At 41.6% G+C, this 22,120-nt stretch overlaps 1 protein-coding gene across 1 annotated transcript in view; it reads right to left on the bottom strand.

The window, feature by feature from the left end:
- Positions 1–1,778: 1,778 nt before the first annotated feature.
- Positions 1,779–22,120, bottom strand: part of Glrx3 (glutaredoxin 3) — a 30,499-nt gene continuing 10,157 nt past the window's right edge. The window contains exons 3-11 of the mRNA XM_050137301.1: positions 17,265–17,339; positions 16,422–16,623; positions 11,054–11,226; positions 10,802–10,863; positions 8,895–8,952; positions 7,187–7,239; positions 6,039–6,078; positions 5,853–5,945; positions 1,779–2,029 (exon numbers count right to left, since the gene is read on the bottom strand). Of these exons, the coding sequence (XP_049993258.1) occupies positions 1,979–2,029; positions 5,853–5,945; positions 6,039–6,078; positions 7,187–7,239; positions 8,895–8,952; positions 10,802–10,863; positions 11,054–11,226; positions 16,422–16,623; positions 17,265–17,339 (807 nt within the window). The 3' untranslated portion in view covers positions 1,779–1,978. The remainder of the gene's footprint in view (positions 2,030–5,852; positions 5,946–6,038; positions 6,079–7,186; positions 7,240–8,894; positions 8,953–10,801; positions 10,864–11,053; positions 11,227–16,421; positions 16,624–17,264; positions 17,340–22,120) is intronic.

Genomic DNA, 22,120 nt, shown 5'->3' with positions numbered 1-22,120 from the left:
TAAAAATGTACTTAAACTGGCTTATGTCAAGTTACTCATCTCAGTGTGGAGGAACACTACTTTTATTGTTTAGTCTTGTCATCTTGACATAATCTATAATCACCTAAGAAAAATCTACCTGAAGATTTTCCAGGCCAGGTTGGCCTTTAGGCATGTGTGCAAGAGACTGTCTAATTAGACCTGGCCCACTATGAATGGCACCATTCCACAAACTGGACACTGTATGTGTAAAAGCCACAAGGCATGCACGCATGCATTCTCGCTGTTCTTGCTGCTTGCTTCAAGCTCCTGCCCTGACTTCCCTACAATGCTTGGCTGTGACCTAGTACTGTAAGCCAAATAAACCATTTCTCCCTAAGTCACTTTTTGTCAGTGATCTATCATCGTAATGGAGATGAAACTAGGACCCTTAGGATAATGTAAGGATAAATGTTGTGCTGGAATAAGACAAGGGGTATTTGTAGACAAAGAAAAAGTCATAAAAGCATGTAAAGTAAGTTCAGCTTGGGAGGCTAAGAAAACCAGCCTTCCTGCAGATGGTTTGAATAAGAAATGTCCATGTCGTCTCCAGCTTTAACACTTCACCCCAGGTGATGGTGTTCTTTGGGGGTTTAGGTGGCCTTGTCTGAGGACTGTATCACTGGGGCCGGGCTTTGGGAACTTAAGGCTTGCATCATTTAAGCTCACTTGCTCGCGCTCTCTCTCTCTCTCTCTCTCTCTCTCTCTCTCTCTCTCTCTCTCTCTCTCTGCTTCATGCTGAAGGTTCAAGATGTCCTCAGCTTCAGCTCCAGATGCCATGCCTATCACTACACTATCTCCCTGCTCAAAGAAACCCTCTCCTGTAAAATGCCTCGGTCACTAGTGTTTAACTCAGTCACAAAAAAGTTACTAATACAGCCATGCTTCCACACAGGAAGCCACACCTTGGTAAGCACGAGAGATAATCACACCTATCTGCATTTAAGTTTTACTTACACAATGATCTCCATTTAAGTGGAAATGAAGAATCTTGCTTTCCAGGAAGCCAGGCCACCCTCTTCTATCCCTCCACCTTACACCAGGCAGCTTGAGAGCTCTGGAGAGGCGGGGTCTATACTCCCTCCCTGGCTCTGCTTGCCCCAGTTACTAGACACACACCCCTTCCTTCCACACAGTGCTCATAGCCCAGATCAGCAGGCTGATGGTTCGAGAACATCCCACAGAAACCAAACACCCAGATTCCACAGCTGTGAATTCAGAAATACTATGGGAGGCTTGTGCTAAAAAAGCATAAGACAAGTGTTTCTCATATATGTAAAGTCAGGGTAGAAAAAAATATTTAAAATTATGGCTCTTAGAATATTCTCTACCTATCAGAAGGTATAACTAGTACACTCACTGCAATGATCAAAATAACCTGCATCCTTTAGGACAGAAAGGTGCTTCCTCACTCTGGGTCACTACCACTCCCTCTAATGGATGTTGGGACGAAGGTATTCTGGCTTTCTGAAGATGGTCTTGATAAACATCATCGCTGTCAGCAGAGTAGAAAGCCTTTTGTTGCATTTTCCAAGACTGTGAAGAGCTCTCTGGCCAGTGAGGGGAGCCATTGGGCTGGCACAGGAGTTCTCTAAGCTCTACTGCACACTGCTTGGGAGAGGCCCTCATTTCCTGATGAGCTTTCCTAATTGCTACAAGAGGCCCATGTGCCTCTTGTAGAGAGAGTGAAAGGAATTCGCGACCGTGACTGTACATTACAAAGACATTCTACCACTATGAAAACACACTCTACACAGAACCAGTTTTAGCTGAATCTGTTTATTGCCTTCTATGTTTCATGAAAATGTAACATGTTTCTTCAGTATGACTTTGTGAAACGCACAGAGCATAGCTGGGTGAGACGCACCTCTACTCCTAGTCCACTTCTCAGGACAAATCATCAGCTGTCCGCTGTAATTAAATACTTCTTGCAATCCGTGAACACCAGGCTTAACATTTACTAATTTTCTCCTTTCAATATAGGCAGTAATTCACCATTGTCTTTCAGTTCCTAAGAATTAAAAAAAAAAAAAAAAAAAAAAAAAACAGGCATTCGTGAGTATACAGTCATGCAAAAAGAAAAAAGTATCTAAGCAACAAGTTTTTACCATATCTGACACCAAAAGGATACCTACTTAGCTAAACCTGCAAGCTTTCAACATGGCCATATTCTTACACTATAAAACTAAAGACACGGCACAGCAGTAGAGCACTGGCCTACAATGCCAAGGCCCTGGGTTCAATCTCTCTCTTCCCTCTCTTCTTTCTCTGCATAAGTAAATCTGAGTATAAACTACACCATTAGAATTTATTTTAAAGCAAACACAGTCATCTTTTTGTATTCACAGAGACTGACTATGGTTCGTACAGATCAAAGACAGCCCTTACAGAGATGGTATGTAGTTACAGCCCCACATTACTCATGCTATAAAGTGCATGCTGTCATGCTGTGTTGCTCGGAAAATAATGACAAAAACGCTGTACACTGCTGGGAGCATGAGGTCCTTGCAAAAGATCTCCAGAAAAACTAGGAAGGTTAAGCATGCAGGAAAAGATGCAGAACTTGTTCTTCCATCCAGAAGCTAGGAAGCAGAGGTGATTAATAGCCTGGTCATCAGTGTTATCTGATGGGCCAGGTCCTACAAATCTCCTACAGTCAGGATCAGAGGTGACTAGTAATCTAAATGACCATCATATTACCTATATAGCCAGGGGGTCCCCCAAGCTCCCACAACCAGGACCTGAGATACCTAACAGCCTAAATGACCCTTATGCTATCTGTATAGCCAGGAGCTCCCTGCAAGCTCCCACAGCCATGACCAGAGGTGGCTAGTAGCCCAAATGACCTCTTTGCTATCTGTAGGACTGAAACCAATCCCAATCTGCTATAGGTCCCTACACTAGCACAGGCAGCCTATCTCTAGAACCCATCTTCTTGAAAGGAATGACATGTACCTGGGTTTTGATGTAATTATGCTTTCTTGTGCACTGGGGATTACATTACACTAGGAAACTTCTTTCCAAATTATACTGGGTTTAAATATGAAGTTTGATCAAGATTGACAAGTCAATCTGAACTGAGTTTTCATTCCCCGATTCAGTTTGCTTCCCTGCCTAACATGACATCCACAAGAACTCCCTCAAGACATGTCCGCAACAGACTTAAAAAGAAAAATTTGAGACAGTGTCTTATTATGTAGCTTTGGCTGTCCTAACTCACTAAACAGACCAGGCTGACCTTGAACTCACAGAGATTTGCCTGCCTCTGCTTGTGCTAAGATTAAAAGGTGTACACACCACCAAATCCAGCTTCTACAGATTGTGTGTGTGTGTGCTCTTTAGTGGTTGATTCTCCATCTAGAACTGACAAACAATCTTAAGTTACAAAGTTAAAAGCGTGTTCTAAACAAATAGATTAGTGAACACAAAAGCACTGAGGAAAGCTAGCCATAGCTCAGGCATGTAACAGATCAGGTAGCCTCCAGTAGCATCCAGTCTTCTGAGTCTCTCTTCCCTGAACACAAGCTAATAGCCTGCCACACCACAGTCCATTTTTCTGATCTCCGGGTTTATACCTAAGCTCTGGTGAGAAGCACAGCAACTCTACCTAATAATAATAAGACTCTTTCCCTCTGAACCTACACTAAAGAGCTCCACTATCATCTGAGAGCAGACAGCTCAGACATCTTCACTAGGCATTTTAAATCACTCAATCCAGGGCTCCAAGTCCAAGCACTTCTCACTTCATCTAGTGCCTGCCAATAGCAGCCCTTTCCAGGCCGCCAGACTGGACAAGTCACTGAGCTACTGACTCGTCAACAAAAAGCACCAAAGCTCTGAGAGGCTGATCAGAATTAACATACAGAATGTGCACTAATAAACAGATGGAAAACTGCACTCTGTGGGAAACACAAAGCGACAGCTCCACAAACCTTCAAGGGGGAAAAAAAAAAAAAAAACAGGAGCGGCAGCATCAACTTGCCAATGTACATATTCTGCATCATAAGTGCGCCAGAAGTTTAAAATTACGTCCTGGTCTCCCCAGACCCCCATGGCTAAGGCATGGGCTGTGAAACATTCAGACAAGAACAAGCTCAAAAGCACCTGGGATCTAAAGACAGCTTGTATCTTACTAAGATAGGGACCTACGGTTGATGTGTGTGCACCTAGATATTAAAGCAACACATGCACACTTACCTTGCTGCTTCAAGGCTACTCAAAAGCTAGTGTTTTCTTTTCCTCCAAGAATGAGATTATTTATTAGGAAAACTGCATCCCTGCCTACTTTTCTTTTCTTCCCCTCCCTTATTTTCTTTCTTTCTTTCTTTCTTTCTTTCTTTCTTTCTTTCTTTCTTTCTTTAAGATTTATTATGTATGTCCAGAAGAGGGCACCAGATCTCATTATAGATAATTGTGAGCCACCAAGTGGTTGCTGGGAATTGAACTCGGGTCCTCTGGAAGAGCAGCCAGTGCTCTTAACCTCTGAGCCATCTCTCCAGTCCTCCCTCCCTTATTTTCAAAGGGCCACCAAACTCTGCACTTGGCAGGAAACAAAGCAACCCTGAACCAGAAAGACAGAGCAAGCCCTGCAGCTGCTTCAAGATCTACTTCCATAGAGATGTCGGCTGGTCCAGATATTAAGTTTCTTCACACTGTGAACGCCTATTTTTAAAGTTTTTATTTTATAATATTTAACTATTTTAAAAACTTGTTTTTCACTTGAAACTCAAAGAAATTACCTCCCAAACAATCAGAAGGCCTAAGGGCAGTCTTAGCCCTTGAGGAGAAGCTGCCCCCACTGTCAGCTAAGTCATACATGTCCCCTCCTTAACATACTAGCCAAGGCAGTAGGGTGGGATGGGGCTAACAAAGCTGCAACTTTTCTATATTTACATTAACCAACACAGCTAATAAGTACAGTTACTAGTAGATAAGGCTGCCTACTAGCACAAAAAATGATTAAGTCCATTTAAAAGACAAGAGAAACTAAATTTTTAACTGCCTAATAACCATTTACCGAGATCCTAAGATACACAGAGCATCAGGAAGGATTTGAAGGGATAGAAGGCCAGCTGTGGTGGCTGAAACCCCAGAACTAGGAAGACTGAGACAGGTAGAAATACTGCTACGAGGTCAGCCTGGTCTACAGAAGGAACTTAAAGGCAGTCTGAACTACAGTTTGAGACCTTGTCTCAACAGCAAAATAAGAAGCATGTAACATACAGTGCCTGCCTTAAGCAGAATTACACTCTAATAGCAAACAGAGACCCGTCACTTGGCAAAAGTAACCTGCAACTATGGCGTAGGAGTAAAGAGACTCTTGCCTCAAGCCTCCTAGTCCTCATCCTCACTCTTGGACCTTTGGTAGATTAAGGAAAAAGGAAAATGGCCCAGAGAAACAATTACAATAACAAAAAATGAAGGAGTGTAAGGATTTTGGGACAGAGAGATGTTTCTGGCAGGAAAAATGTACACATTTACCAGGAAGTTGGACCCTGAAGGATGGAGGAAGAAAAGATTTAATTATGGAAGAAAATCTCAAGTTGGGAAACCAAGTAAAGAGGTTGACAGGCAAGAAAATAGGGAAGAAAGCTGTGATACAGTTAGCACGGCAGGGTCCTGAGTTCATCTGGACTTTCAGCTAGAGTTTAGCTCTCACTGGCAGCATTCGAAGGATTTGACAACAGCTCAGAGCAGGAGTAAGCACGAGACACTAAGGTACATACACAGAGGATGGTGAACGTGAGACTGGAGAAAAGAGCCAGACAATGCTGAGATTGGACGCTTAAACATCAAATTTTTCAGTTTTTGAGAACACAATGAAAAGCATTTACCTTAACAATATCCAATCCTCCAACAAGCTCCCCTCTCACATACAGCTGAGGGTAGGTTGGCCAGTTTGAGAATGTTTTTAATCCCTGCCGCACCTAGAGAAACAACAGGAATCCTGAAGTGAGTCTTTCCACCAGACCCTGTGACTGAAGGTAAACACGGAAGGAAACAGAGAACCCAGAACTCACTTCTTCATCCTCCAGTATATCGAAAGTTTCATATTCAACCCTGAAAAAGGAAGAAAGGTTTTTAACAGGTATTCATTTTAAACAAAAGACATAAAGCCTACCTAGTATTTTTTAATATGGTCAGGGAAAGATTCCCTGCTAACAAAACTTTACTTAAAGCAACATGAATGACTATCATTGGGCTTGTAGTTCTAAGACAAAATTACTAGTCTTTGATGGACAAAACTAGCTACAGCAGGAGCTGCCAAAATTCTCTTATGGGATGAGTGGAAGGCCAAGGCACTTGTGTGGAGGTCAGAGGACAACTTGCAGGAGTCAGTTTTCTCCTTCTACTATTCAGGTCCCAGAGGTCAAGTTCAGGTCATCAGTCTTAGGGACAAGCACCTTTACCCTCTAAGCCACCTTGTTTGCCCCCAGTGTTTCTTAAGAAACAAGAGCCATTTTGTTTTAAAGGTTATATTCAGACTGTGTTGCTTAATTGCCTTCACTCCTGCTCCAGATCTGCAACTTCAGAGAACAGGTTATCTACTCAAAGTATGACCAGAATACATACTGCAATTTGAAAAGAAGCAATCATGAAACGGGAAATAAAACGTTTGAAAAATCCTAAAGAACATGCGCTCAATATCTCAACATAGGTGGGTTGGCTTTAACCACAAAAATCATTGGGGAATCTCCACCTGGCAGCCATCCCAGGCGCTCCACCACAGGAGCAAAGACTTCAACAGCTCACCCTATTCCAGGCAAAGGAGACCAGAGGCTCATATCCCCCAGGACCTGAGTTATTATAGGCAGCTAGAGATGCCTGGTTTAAATGCTGGAAAGCCAACTTCTATCTTCTGCAAGAGCAATAGACACATACTCACTGAGCCAACTCTTAAGCCCTGAAAACACAGGCTCCTAAATAACATTAAGAATATATGAATATCTCTCTGTATGTCTTTATGCATGATGAGAACAAGGGCCAGAAAATTCCACTTTGGCCTAAGTTAATTTTAAAAAAGAAAACTATAAAAAATAAGACAATATATGTCAATAAATAAATACTATGCAAATAGGCTTTGACATTAAGACTGCAAAGTATCAGCTGCGGAACTAAAAGGCTGAAATTTTTTTATGTATACTATTTGAAAACAAGATTTACATACCCAGTACTATTCAGTATTTCCAGAATTTGTTTGCTGAATCCACATTTTGCTTCCTAAATTATATATATAAAGAAAAGTACATTGTGCATTTTTTCACAGACCCAGTAAGTGTAGCTGCAGTGAAATGCTCAAGCCAGCACCCCAGCCACTGTGCTTACCCCGCTCCCATGCTTCTTCCGTTCCCTCTGAAGTGCTAGCCCAGGCTGCTATCATCCCAAACAACCTATAGATTAGACTGACTCTGGCTTTAACTTCATAAGATGTGGAACATGTAACAGCTTAAAAAAGTCAAACCCAGTTCGTCTATACAGACTCACCTAGACTCTTTCCTTGCTTTATGCAAAGTGATAGAACATAGTCAAGTGAGTAACAATAACTAAAATAATTGTTTTCACATCCCAGGAACCTTCAGTCACACCTTTTAGACTTATCTTTGCGTTGTGGCATCAACTCATTTGAAGTGACTGAGATCCTATGATGTTTTTCAGGCCACAGATTCCCCAAGCCCCAGCTGTCTTGGGAAAGAAGCCTGACAGACAATACAAACATCTTAAAAGCTCCCAGGACACCATTTCCAAGAAATGCAAATTCTCCTTGGACAGCACAAGAAATGTAGAGAATGAAAGTCAGCTTCCAAAATAATGGAGCAAGAGTGCCGCTTCATCATCACTACAAATTAACATCATGTTTATTTTTACTAAGTGTACTGTTCCAGTCACAGAGTCTGTGTCCTAACACAGTGGTACCAATGTGCTAAAATTATATTGTCCTCCGTATTACTTCCATCACACTAGTTACATTAACTAGTAGTTGTTTATTGTCCACCATATTACTTCCATCACACTAGCTATATTAACTAATACTTGTTTTAACTAATGGGCCTCCCGGTGTTGGGGCCACAGCAACTCTTAAAGCAACCTGTCCTATGGCATCATTAGGTCCATTCACAAAAAGGCAAAGGAAGGCAAAGAGCTCTGCGGCATATACCCCAGGTGGCTCTCACCCTTCTGAGCTTTAGTCTCCTTATCCTGAGAGGAAAACAAACTGTATAGCTTTGCCTGCCTGAAGCTAAAGAGCTGAAACTCAACTGTTAAAACTGTAAAATGCAAGAGAAATGGCAGGGCTAGCTTTTTAAAATTACCAACCTAATCCCAATCCAGAAGAGAGCCAGCTCTTCACCAATTAATGAGTGCAAGGGGACGTATCAAACTAATGAAAATTCAGTATGTACTTCCATCAAAGTACAAGAACCATCGTATTACGAATGAGAATTGTGGTAGTTTTACTCATCAACGAGATACCACAGAGCACAAGGACCACTGTCAGGGTTTAGTTCCTACTCTAAGGACCTAAGACCAAGACCCCCAGGACTACCAGAGAAGTACATTTGCCCACAGTCCACACTCTCAAACAAAGGGGACTGGGACAGCAATTGAGAGAATCAGCTAAGTGCTCACAGTGTTGACCACTTCAGCTGACAAAGTTTGGCAGCAGAAAGCAAGGCACCCTGCTGAGACGCTGATGATAAAGTCAAGTGAAATGGAGATTACTCTGTTTGATCTCCATAAGCACCAATTAAGGCCCAGATAACTTCCTGAAACCACTACAGCTTCATTAGCTAAACTAGAAAAAAACACTTAACTGTCCCCTTGCTGCAAATGTTAACATCAAAAGAAATTACAAATAAAACCATTTTTGAGTTCCTTACCTGTTTGTTTCCTTTCATAAAGAGCATCACAGAAGCTTTATTGGTCAGCACTTTGAGCCTGAAGAGAGAAAATTGATATAAAATGGCTCAGCTCAATTATTAAACACCACTTCTGCTCAGCTTCATAAGTAGCAGGCATATTTGAGGGCTAGCAGGATGACAGCTCACAGCTTTGAGTGGTATTAAACAAGCAAAAGCACTGACACTTTCCTTTATTTCATTCTCTCCCTGAGCCACTGTAAAACATAATATGGCTTTTTAAGGCAACGAATGTTCCTTCAAGTTGCAATTTAAGCCCATCAACTTGTAGTACTAAAAAAATAATAATAACCAATTCAGAAGGAATTATTCGATGGGGGGGCTATATATTGAGCCATCTAAAGTTCCCAAGATGGATCAGTGAGCATTTTCCCATCACAATGCTGCATAATACTCCTCATCCCAGAGCAGGGCTGCCGGCCACAATGGTAAGAAGGCAAATCTCAACCCTCCAACCACCACTAACTGCTGAAAATCACAGTTCTCATCTTAACCTGACACTTCATACCTTATATGCCACCTGCAAAAAAAAAGCTCAAACTTGCTGTCAGGAATGTTAATCACCCACATCTGGAACAAAGTTTAGTCACAAGTCTTTAGGGAAAATTGCCGTAGGGACATTTTTTCTTCACTTCTCTCATGCTGTGGAAGCACCATGGACTAAAATTTCCTTGTAGAATAAAACTGAGGCCAGTCAAGTAAACATATCACACAGACCATGACACACTTCCAGGTCCTCAACAGGACAAACCTACCCCAGCCAACTCAGCAAATGATCGAGCCACCTCAGTTCATACACTACAAGTTTCTGTCAGAATGCATGTCATTCTGCTAGATAGGAGTCCTTCAAATTACTTCCCAAAATATATCACACACTGCTTTCTCTCCTGCCGTAGCCAGCATCTGTGTGTGCCTGAAGCACAAGAGAGTTAGAAGCAGTACTTTAGGGAAGATCAGATGAAGCCAAGGCAACAGCAGCAAGAATAGGCCAGAGAGAACAAGCACAGTGTCCAGTCAATCCAGGAATATGAAATGAAGAGCCCTACTCTGGGAGCAGCATAGCCTCGGGACAAGGACAACATGGGTCACAATAAGACCACAAAAGGGGCCCATGTGGTATCCACAAACACTACCCTCTCATCACAAGAAAAGGGCACACACCAGTGGCTGGGCCAGCATGACATACATGGAATACTGTTCCTAAAGAGTACCTGAATTAAGTATAGATGATGGTTTTTTATTAAATATTTGTTGAAATTTTCAAAAGGTGAAATAGCAAGAAATTTATAAACTCAAGCCCCAACTAACAGTGATGGGCTAATGCATTTCAAGATAATTCCTTTTAACTAATTATTAAAATAAAAATGTGAATTAATAAATTCACATTTATTACAGAGAGTCCCCTTCACGAGTCCCTCCCTATCAAAATGCAACATTTCTACAAAACTTCTGGAGCAGACTATGATCCCTCATAAAAAAAGAAAGATGATTTCACAGCCCCAGAGGCTGCCTGAGTTTTGTTACTGTGGCTTAGAGAAAGCACTCTGAACTAGCTTTTCCCATTCAACGCTTAGCACACTCAAGGATAGAACATGGTACTTCAGCTGTACACAAAAACACAGGGGTGCTACGCTCACACACAAACACAGGAACAAAATAGGGCCCTGGACCCACTAAAAGTGACATTTCTGCAATAGCAAATATATTCTTCATAGTCAATAAACTGAGGTAAAACATTTCCAGTCAATTTCAGAGCATCCCGAGTTTCCAAGACTAGGCACTGAGACAACAACCACCAAATGCTTGGTGTCAACTCTGAAAGAAGAATGCAGTAACAGGATTTACAGACTCAGCTTTCTAGTACTTACCTCTCCTCTAACTTGGGAGCTTTGGGACAAATTGTATCTAGCTCTTCTGATGCTTCCAGCTCCTGAAAGGAGGACATTATTAGAACACAAACCACCCTGACCACCCCTATGTAGAATACTGACAAATGCCTATCAGAAAAACTGTGGTCGTTAGTAAATCCGTAGGTGCAGTAAGAAATACATGCACTCAATTTATTACGAACACTTTAGAAAAGTGTGCTCTAAACAAGATGTCTTTACAAAGAATCTAACCTTAATTATGTCAAGTCCTCCTATGAGCTCTCCAGAAACATAGAGCTGAGGATAGGTGGGCCAATTAGAGTATGTTTTGAGCCCCTGTCGAACTTCCTCGTCTGAGAAGATATCAAAACTGCTGAACTGGATATTGTGTTTGTGAAGGATTTCCACCATCTGCTTGCTGAAACCTGCAACAGAACAAGGAAATCAGAGAGTTCAGCATCTCTCACATACCACAAGGTGTCCAGGGGACATAAATGCCCATCTTGCCTGCACAGTGATTGAATCAGCATAACTGGATAGGTTAAGAGAAAAATAAATGCTAAAACCCCTCATTTGACCTAGAGCCTCACACAGTGAGAATTTAACATAAACATTAGCATAAGGGCAGTGAAAAGTATGTATTTATCAAAGCTGCTCTTTAACTGAGACACAGCACTAGCAGAAGAGCAGAACCCTGAAAGCCTGGCAACCCTGCCACGGAACAAAGTCCTTTATTGTCGCCTCCCTCTGCATTAAGGGACTGACCAGGACACCTAGGACAGCTATTTTAACCACTGCTTGACCACAGTGAGACCCAAGTGTAGTCCTCACTCCACTCTCGTGAGCCCATACACATACTTCTGTGGGTGCTTCTCATCTTCACCTCTGAGCAGGATGATGGGAATCACAAGTGCTCTCTTTGGGTCTGAAGTGGACACCGTAGAGTAAATGGTAAAGTCATCTTTGTTGGTACATATGAACTATCTGTACATTGGCCCCATTCCTTCTCAGCTTCTGTTATAACCTGATAGATGCTTTCCTATAATTATTTACATTCCCGACAGCGTGTACTATGATGAGTTTTTTTCTATACTATAGTGACAAATTTATGTCCCCAGAGTTTATTAGACTTTGGTCAAGTGTTCACAATGAAGGAGTGTTAAGCATTAAGTCTTAATAACCTGAAGAAAGGGTGTGAGCATCAGTCTTATGAACCTATAGTCCAGACACCACCTCTCATCAGTAACATCTCCAACTCTGAAGCACATTCCCCTTTCTCACGGCACCATTCTTTGAAACATACTCTTTCATTCACTGGAACATAATCCCTTCTTCCAATTAAAAATCCCTCTAGATTGCCACACATCAGCAAATATTTTCAAACAAAATCAAATCATAAAATCCTGTATAAGATTACCTGCAATGGTTTTATCTGGCGTCACCCAAAAGTGCATTTACTATTAAAAATATGGATCTACAGCTGAGCCCCAGATGTTTCCTGGCTCTGCAGTTTTTGAGAGGAAGCACTAAGATGAGTGTGTAGCACATAAGCTGCTTTTCCTACAACTCAAGTGTGGTGTTCATGCACAGCCTGAAGTCAAACACCGTTTCTGAATGTTTTCACTCATCTGGGAGTTCATTAGTAAACAGCTAACGGCTGGCTGCTGATGGTTATTCTGTTCCCAATATATTAGCTCGTTTCTACTGTAACTGGCTGAGAAAAGGCTTTATTTTGGCTTTAGGCAATTACATGCAGACTAGAAAGATTGATTGGTAGGATTTCATTTTTAAGGGTTAAAGTGGCAGATTGGAAATGTTATGCTTAAGGATAAAGTAGTAATAAGGCTTTATTCTAATAACAAAATATTTATACACTCCTGAAGAAAAATGCATGCATGCAATAGAAGCACTTAAAAGTTAAAAAAAAAAATCTCATTTACCACAAAATCACCATTTCTATCTGCAGTCATTTCCACTCGTGACATGAGTAATAAGCCTAACTGCCACATTTAATAACTACCTAAAACAGACCTTAAGAGTGTTTCTGCACTTGTGCCTTCATCTGACTCTTACTGTTGAAGCTCCCACAGCCAAACACCTACCAGCTTTAACTGCAACAGCTATAAGAGTCCCCCAATAACCTCATTACCCCACTAAAGGACCTCGGTGATTCAGGAAACTTCTTTAAAGGTAAGCGAGCTCTCTTCCTATCCTCATGAGAGGCCAGGAGAGGAAACTCAGGTCTGTGCCCTGAGACCCTCTCAACACCAGCTTTTAAATCACCATAAATTGTGCAGACAGAGTCTACAAGTACAGCAGAAAGTGGAGCTGTGGGCTGTACTGGTTATAGGACAAACAGGCTCTGGAGACAGCTTTCCCTCTTTCCTGGGTATACAGTGTAAATGTTATTGGAGTTTTTCTGGGTAACACAAAGCAAGGCTAGAGCCACTGATTCAAATACAAGTGTAGCTCTTACTCCACAACAGAAGCTGAACCAGGAGCAAAGCAGTGTTAACGGCAGAGTGCTCTAAAAAGTATTTCTGCTAGATGAGAGGACCTCTTGAGCACAGAGATGAACGACGTTTTCATGAAGGGACTAGCCTACACTCTTCACTGGACTGTCAATATGGAGCACAGTTCTACACTAAGCAGGCGCAGAAAACAAAACTAGAAGTGAAGCCACTTATGTTTCCCAAAGACAGAAGATGAAAGGTGAAGACAGTGCACAGCACTGAGCACAAAAGCCAGAGAAGGAGGTGGCCAGGCAGTCCCCACACAAAGGCTTTCCAGCTGACCTAACATGGACACTTTATTAAGTACCTTCCAATAATCCGTTTGCTCTATATGCTAAAAAAGTGGACACATAACAAGAAACCAAAATATCAGAAAAGAGGTACCTACTGGGATTGTTAGAAAAGTTACAAACAGAAGAAACAACAGTTTAAAACCTTATGCATCAAGCAATCTCTTTACCTTTTTTCTTTCATTATCTAAATGTCTATAAAATCTTATTTTCAGATTGCTCTAAAATATTTAAATTTTCTTTTTATTCTATTTGTACTTTGAATGCCACAACATAAAAAACTCAAGAACTATGTCATAAATTTGATTTAGTGAAATAAAGACTATTTCTAGATAAGCAAAATTCAGAAAGACAAGTAACACACATTTTCCCTTGTCTGCACAAACTAGATTTAAAATTTGATGTGTGCATTTGTAGGCACATCTGTGTGCACATGGGGAATGCCACAATAGTGGGAAGGGAGGGAGCAAAGGAGGAGCTCTAAGTGGGTGGGAAAGAGACAGATGAAGTACAGGCACTGTGAAAGCAGCAAGGAACTAACAAAGGAAGGAGAACCAGTTGGAAATGGAAGGAGCTTAACATAATGTAGGAGGGGAAAAGATACCACAGTCTAATGTATGCTAACATAAAAGTTAATTTTTTTAAATAACTATCTTTTTGAAGAATTTTTTATGATTTATTATTTTATGTGCATTGGTGTGAAGGTGTCAGATCCCCTGAAACTGGAGTTACAGAAAGTTGTGAGCTGCCATGTGGGTGCTAGGAATTGAACCAGGGTCCTCTGGAAGAACAGTCAGTGCTCTTAACCGCCGCCAAGCCATCTCTCCAGTCCCCTAAAATGACTATTTCTATGTCTGTCATTAATACATTTAATCAATTAGCCCCTGGACTGAAAGGCCTTTCAAGACTAACCTTACCCATGCTAGCTCCCTGCAGAGCAGCTGAAATCCAAGGTGGTACCCGACTTATACCCAGTTCCTGAGCAGGGCTGAAGCACAATTAATGACACAAACCCCCTTCCCTGCTGCCTGGTAACACTTTCCCAGCCAATTTTGCCTCCTGCCAATTTCACTAGGTTTTTAGAAAAGATTAAAAGAGTGTTACAGTTGGGTTGGATTGACTCTGGGTTTGTATGTATAGCCTGTCATACAGGTTTGCACACATTTTACAGGCCTTTTTACCGTCCTTCCAACTAGAATGAAGGTAAGTCCTTAACTAGACTACATTAAGCACCAGAGAGGGCAACAGTTCCAACCTCCACTAAAATAAAGTAACGAGAAAGCACTGTGAAAACTGTCTGTTTCATGTCACTGCTTTACTGGGAAATCTTTCAGGCAGAACTGAGAGAAAAGAATCACTTCTTCATCTTTTTAATAGAACTTAGCACGATGTTTTACTGTTAGAACTAGACTGCCTCCTGACCAGAGGAAGACTTTAACCTGAACATACTCAGAAAGGCAGCATGGCTCTTTCTGGTCACACTGGACATTCAGTAATCCTATCAAGAGCATATTCAACTTTACTGCCACCTATCTTAATAAATCCCCTCCAGTGCAGTTGAAACACATATCCTTAGTCTCAACAGAATCATCAAAAAGCATTAAAAACTCAATTATGCAGCATAATAATGTAGTAGGCACAGTAAAAAAGAAAACTACATAAGCTCAATACCAGAGGGGTCAAATAATTACAAAACTTATTTAAGAGTAAAATTACCAGCATCTTCACATACAGAAAGTACATGTGCCTGTAAGCCAATACTCAGTGATCTTTAATCCACTAACAGCTATCAACCAGAAGTGACAGCAGTGGGTAAAAAATGCCATCACGTAAGCACAAGAGGGAAAGCAAAAAGACACAGGGCAGGCCCAGGCCCTAACAAAAGCCCTCAAATTTTTAAATTACTAAATCTGAACAAAAAGATGAGAAGGAGGCTGCCAAGAAAGAAAACGATTCAGAGCAAAACTGCACAGGCCAGAGATGCTCAGGAGCTGAAGGTGCCAGGACTGGAGGTGAATCCCAGCATGTACGTAACAAGCCAAACGTCCAGTAAACAACTGTGGCTCCAGCTCCCAGAGGATAGAGACACGACTTGCCAGCCCAGTAGGTTCCAGACACTTTGCCTCAAAGAAACAGGTGAAAACTGACAAAGAACACCCAATGCCCTCCTCTGGCATGCATCTACATTCACAGACAAACAGATATATAATTATCTTAAAGGGCTGGAGCAATGACCCAGGTTAAGAGTGCTCAGGTTAAGAGTGCTCATTGTCCTTGCAGAGGAGCCAAGTTTCAGCCTCAGCACCCATGCTGGATAGCTCACAATCACCTCTATTCGCAGCTCTAAAGAATACAATGCCCTCTTCTGGCCTCTTTGCCTACATGCTATGCTCATACACAAAGACATACAAACACACACACATGCACACACACACACACACACGTTCAAGCACATGCCCTCTCTCTCACACAAATCTTAAAAAAAAAAAAAAAAAAAAAAAAAAAAAAAACATTACACAGGCCAGAGATAGCAATATGACAGATAAAGCTGAAACCTAATCCCTGACAGGTCTGCCTCTAGGTTGCCAACCTTCATAGCTGAGAACTCAGATATAAAACACAAAAAGCCTGAACTTGGTGATTTCCAAAGATCTCCCCTCTGGCTCCCATGTCCTCCAAGTATATAGTAAACACTGACAGCTACCACTGACTTGTGTAATGATGACACAGGCATGAGTAACATGCCTAATTCCACACATATCCACGACACCCACTCAGGCAGGGATGTTCTGTTCCCATCATCAGGATTATTCTTACCACAGCGTGGTTCTTGAGGTGTTCCCTTCATGAACAGCATGCAGGGGGCAGCGTGAGTCAACTTTTTCAGGCGAAGATTTAGATCTTCTTTAAGATGCTCGTGAGTACTAGGAGGAAGGGATCCGCTAGACACGTGTCGCTGGACTTTTTTGTTCAACTCTGGGGCATGTGCACCATCTAACCGGTCGACTTTCTGAGAATTCTGAAGTTTGAAATATCATTTAGAATAAAGTGGCATTCCTTCACCATTATCTATATTTTAGACTCCAAGCTTACAGAAAAAAAAATACATAGCTCTAGCCAATCTTTAAAGGTATCCCCTTTCATTAGTGAAGTGAGAGAGTCTGATTAGCAATTGCTTGTACTATTCTCACTTAGAAACACTTTTTTTGGAACATATTAGGTACGCACTGACATCTGAAAGTAAGACCAGCTTGAAAGGACCTACTGAACACAAATGAAGTTTTGGAGAGCTGTGGTAATACCCATCGGTGCCCGGAAGCAAAGACTTGCACTTGCTTCCCAAGGAGTCATTAATCAACTAGAACCAGCCAGATGTCTCCTCATATCCAGGCACATGCCCTCAATAACCCACTGCAAACCTGGGTCAGGGAGTACTAAGTCTGCAGCAGAAGTCTAGATTCTGATCAGGAGGCTCCATTCTAGCTGTGGGCTGCCCACTGCCCATGGCAAGCAACAAACATGGTCATCATCAGTGCAAAAAGAGAGAGTACCCAAAAAAATGTACAAGGCCAGGAGATCAGAAGAGGATTAAAGAATCAAAACAAAAGAGTCCCAGGAGCCACTCAGATGGACCATTGCTGGTGCCTCTCTCATCCTTACCTTGAAGAATAGGAAGGTGGGGACAGAACTAATTTCATATTTTTCAGATACTTCAGGAACAGCTTCGGCTTCCAGCTTTAAAATAAAAGAATCCAAGCTTCATTATTACTGCTTCTTTCTATACTTTGCTATGTAAATCAGTTTCACATGCACTGTCCTTTCAAGTCCATGGCATTTTAAGACTATAGGACAAAAGTTTATGACACATTTACATTTAAATGAGACTCACTGGGCTGGCATGTCATCCACGGAGTCTGCAGTGTCAAAACAGGTTCAGAGGTTTTTATTTTGTTGCACATTTCAAAAGATGCCTGGAGGCTGTGAATAAAATTTTTGGTGCACTAGTGACCTAGTAAATTTTCAATCATATGCAGCTACTACTATATTGAAATCCATAAATCACTGACCCCAGTTATGTCATGATTACAGTTCTTATTTTCTGCCCACAGCAATTCTTGCTGTTTGCTCTATTGACTAATTTCAAGAGGCAGTACATCATGACTGACAGTTGCAGCTTTCTGCAAATTATGAAGCAAAAAGGAGTATTTCTTCAATAAACTATTGATGTCTGATAAATTTTACTTTTAACCCCTGCATGGCTGCTGGACACTAAGCAAACAGCCTCTTTGGCTGCTTGCTCTCCAGTCTATTCAAACATATGAACTCATTTTGACTAAGATGACTGTATCTGGTCTGATCATTTCCTTGGGGCCCCTCATCAAACAAGGTATGGTGATATCTGGCATACAGGTTTCAAAAAGATTTAGAAACACAATTTCTAGATAATTAGAACACAATTACTATAAGCTATTTACGTAGGTCTTTATAAATATACTTTGAGAAAAACCGAAATATATTATATTTTCCTCTCATAGGACTGCCAATTTAATATAAACTTTTTGAAACCAATAAAAACCTGTATTCACATTATACCTATAGGAAATAAAATTTATTGATAAATTATATTGTTAAATGTGTTTAAAATAATATACTGAATTTCTCCAAGAGTGAAAGATTTCCACTGGGCTTGAAATGTGATTTCTACCTCTGCTGTACCCAGTCAGGCTACCTGTGCAATGCCTGGCCTGTGGAGCACTGTCCCAGCCTGCAAGACTTCATGCTGCCTGTCGCACCTTTCCACAGGTTTTATAAGGATGCTTTTAGTGCCTTCTGCAATATTGCTTTTAATTGTTTCCATTTTTCAAATGTACCTAAATATTCAATCAGTGACGGCTGTCCTTTCTTATGATAAAAGGACAAAAAGAGAAAGCTGCCTGACACAAACGTTTACAACAGACCGCAGTTAGGAATGTGCATACTATTTTCTTTCTTGACACAGCTCCATACTCAGACCAAAAGTGTGCCTAAAATGTCACCCAGCAGTTCACTCTTTTCTTTAACTCTGACAACTGAGAGTCACTCAGAAAGAGACCTTACCTCCAATGCACCTGAGCAACATTAAGAGGGCACATATTCCTGGACCAGAACAGACAGCACTCTAACACATGCCTACATGTGTTAGTTAACTAGATCCCTGCTGCCATTCCTGCCTGAAGATCACTACAAGTGCCTCCCCTCCAACCAGCTTCCAGAAGACTAGCTCTTCCTCCCAGAGGCCATGGGAACAGACAAACACACAGAAAAGGGGACAGGATGTCCGCTAAAGCCACAACAGTTCTCCAGAACATTAGCACCATCTGATGGTCCAACACCTTTGTAGACCTGGGGTAGAGGCTCCCAGGATTTGCCTAGCATGCCTGTAGCCCTGGATACAACCCCAAGCACCACAGAAAGAAATCTTTGCAGCACTCAAAATTCTTTGAAAATATGGTTCCAATATAGTATAATGGTCTCAGTAATGAAAATAGAAAATATTTTTAAATGACCTGCATGTACAGGAGCTCAAAGCTACCTTTCATGAACAGTCAGCTCCATACCATGAGCCCTTGTACAAACTAGATGAATAGACCTGATAACCAGTGAACTATCACTTGTGGGCATGCCTATAACGGTGTTTCACCTGAGAGACAGACTAAAACAAACAACACGTGTGAGCATCACCCAAGGGGTAAGGGCTCACCAGAACAAAGAACGATAAAGAAAAGGTCTTAGGCTGAAACACCCCCCTCCCCCTTCCCCCTGGAATAAGAACCCCATGTCAATGAGCCTTTGTGCTCCCTCCCACCCCTGGTTCTCAAGCTTTACACTATCAGTCCCCTGGTTCTCAGGCCTCTGGCACACACTGCACAGCAGCACCCCTGCTTCTCAGCTTGAAATGGGGCTCTACAGCTCTGTGATGAGGTGAGCCAATTCCTGTAACAACTCTCCTGACCTATCTGTAGCTCCATGTCCCACTGGCTGGCTCTCTGGACAAACCTGGCTAATGTAAAGGTGACTTGGATGACTTATGCTCAGATAGATAAATGATACAGCTCAGAAGTGACGCTGAACTATAAAATCTGGGCCTGTCATTACACTACACGTAGCTTTCTACTACTATAGTCAGAAGAAATACTGCACTTTGGGGATTGGATTTATCACCCCCACCGCTACATCTTCACAATGATGCCTATGGTGGGAACCACTTGCTCCCTACCCCGGAGAAGCTCTTCAGAGCCTTCCTAAGGTGTGCCTGGGAAAAGGGGTAAGAAGTGAGAAGATGGAGGGTACTCATTCTTTTGGGGGAGTGTGAGACAGGAGTTCCCTGGTAGTCTTGGCTGACCTAGAAGTTGCTATATAGACCAGGATGGCCTCAAACTCAGAGATCCACCTGCATCTACCTGGGATTCAAGGTGTGTGCCACCATGCCCTGTAGGGTCCTTACTCTTCTACTTTAGTTTAGCATGTCAGTGCTATAGAAATGGCTCACAGCTGACAGTTACTATAGGCTAGATAATGCCTGGTATTTTGTTCACTAATTCATTTATTCCTGGCAATAACTAGCACTGTCATCTCAACCACTTTATACAGAGAAATTGTACAAGCATCTGGAAACTAAACAGCATGAACTCTTCAAGACACTTGCCTATTCAGAGCAGGAATAAAACAGGTATTAAGGAACCTATTTTTAATTTAAGATTTATATATTTTTATCATATGTGTGTGTATATATATATATGAGCAACACATACATGCCTGGTGCCCAGAGAGGTTAGAGAAGGGGGTCATATACCCTGGAACTAGAGTTAAGAGAAGTTATGAGCGACCATGTGGGTGCTGGGAATTGAAACCAGGTCCTTTGCTTGTAATTGCTGAGACATCTCTCCATCCCTGAAGATTCTGACAGCCTCAATGTAACTTGGTAGTAGAACACTTGTCTAACATAAATGTGAGGTCCTGAGCATAGGCCCCAAAATTATAAAGGATGGTATAGAAGCTACAAAACACAGCAATTTAACTTTGTAACTCCTCCATACCCTTGACTCTCAACACAGCAGCCACTATACCAGTGGTTCTAACCTTCCTATTGTTGCAACCCTTTAATATAGTTCCTCCTGTTTTGGTGAGCCCTCAATCATAAAATTATTTTCATTGCTACTTCATAACTCCAATTTTGCTATTGTTATGAATCATAATGTAAATATCTGTGTTTTCCTTCCAATGGTCTTAAGCGATCCCTGTCAAAGGGCCATTCAACCCCCAGAGGGGTTGCAACCCACAGGTTGAGAACCTTTGCACTATACAATGAAACAATACTGGCTAAAGCAACATCATAAAACTCCCTAACAGCTGACTCTAATCCTTAAGAGAGTTTACACTGAAGTGGAATGGTTAGTAATGGCCAGTGTTAACTAGCTCTCAAATTGACAAGGTTGAAACACCTCAAAGACTGGCCTCAGGGAATGACTGAGAAGGAACTATCCAATTTAACTTTCCACTTAGTCGGGAAGGCCCACTCAATGTGGGTGGCATCATTCCATAGGCTGGGGATCCTGGGCTACATAAGAGCCAAGCATAAGCATGCATCATTCTTGTTCTATTTCTGAATGTGAGCAGCAGTCTCAAGCTTCTAAAGCTGACTTCCCTGCTACGATGGACCTGGAATTATGAGCTAAATAAACTTTTCTTTCAAGTTGTTTCTGTCAGAGGATTTCATCACAGCAATAGGAAATGCAACTATGACACATGGCAAGTGAGAAATGCAAGAAGGGAGTATAGACTTCCTTACAAGCTGGATCTGATTTTTTCCAAAGCATACAATCTTTTCATCATTGACAAAGCCTTGGACCTTCTTCCTCTTTCCTACTTTCTCCCCCTTCCAAATATCATATTCTGAAAGAGTCTACCAAATAATTAATTGACAAATATGTATTCCCACTAGAATGGTATCACAAGCCTGTAAACTCAGCACCCAGGAGGCTAAGGTAGAAGATCATGAATTCATCTGTCTACTCACCCATCCCCATACACAGATCAATAAAGCAAACTTCCATTTTAGGTAGAAAGCAACTATGTATTTCAAAAGTACTTAATATTCTAATTAGCTATTTCACTCTATTCTGAACAAGCTTGAACTTTTTGTAAGGTATTTAACAATGGAACTAGCTCATGTATCTCCTCAAAGCACTTAGAGATGTGAGAGCCTACAGAGGGACTCACGGTTCAGGATTCAACTGGATATGGCAGCAATTGCTACAGGGAAGGACCTAGCCTAGGCCACCAGTGAGGTAACACCAGTGCATCTTACAGTAACATCATGAGTCAGGGAACAAGGGACTCACAGAGAATGAATGTGAAAGCCTTGCCTCTCAGCTTTCAGTGGGAACAAAGCTTCACAACTGATTAGGAATGTGTGGCTAATCTGTCTGAACTGGTATCTTATCAATCAGAAAGCTAAGATCTTGATAGTTACAATC

This window comes from Alexandromys fortis, unplaced genomic scaffold (assembly GCF_014885135.2).
Source record: "Alexandromys fortis isolate MF-2015 unplaced genomic scaffold, M_Fortis_MF-2015_v1.1 scaffold_3, whole genome shotgun sequence".
NCBI classification, from domain to species: Eukaryota; Metazoa; Chordata; class Mammalia; order Rodentia; family Cricetidae; genus Alexandromys; species Alexandromys fortis.
The sequence above is the reverse complement of the archived record's forward strand: the minus strand, read 5'-3'. Positions and strand labels throughout refer to the sequence as shown.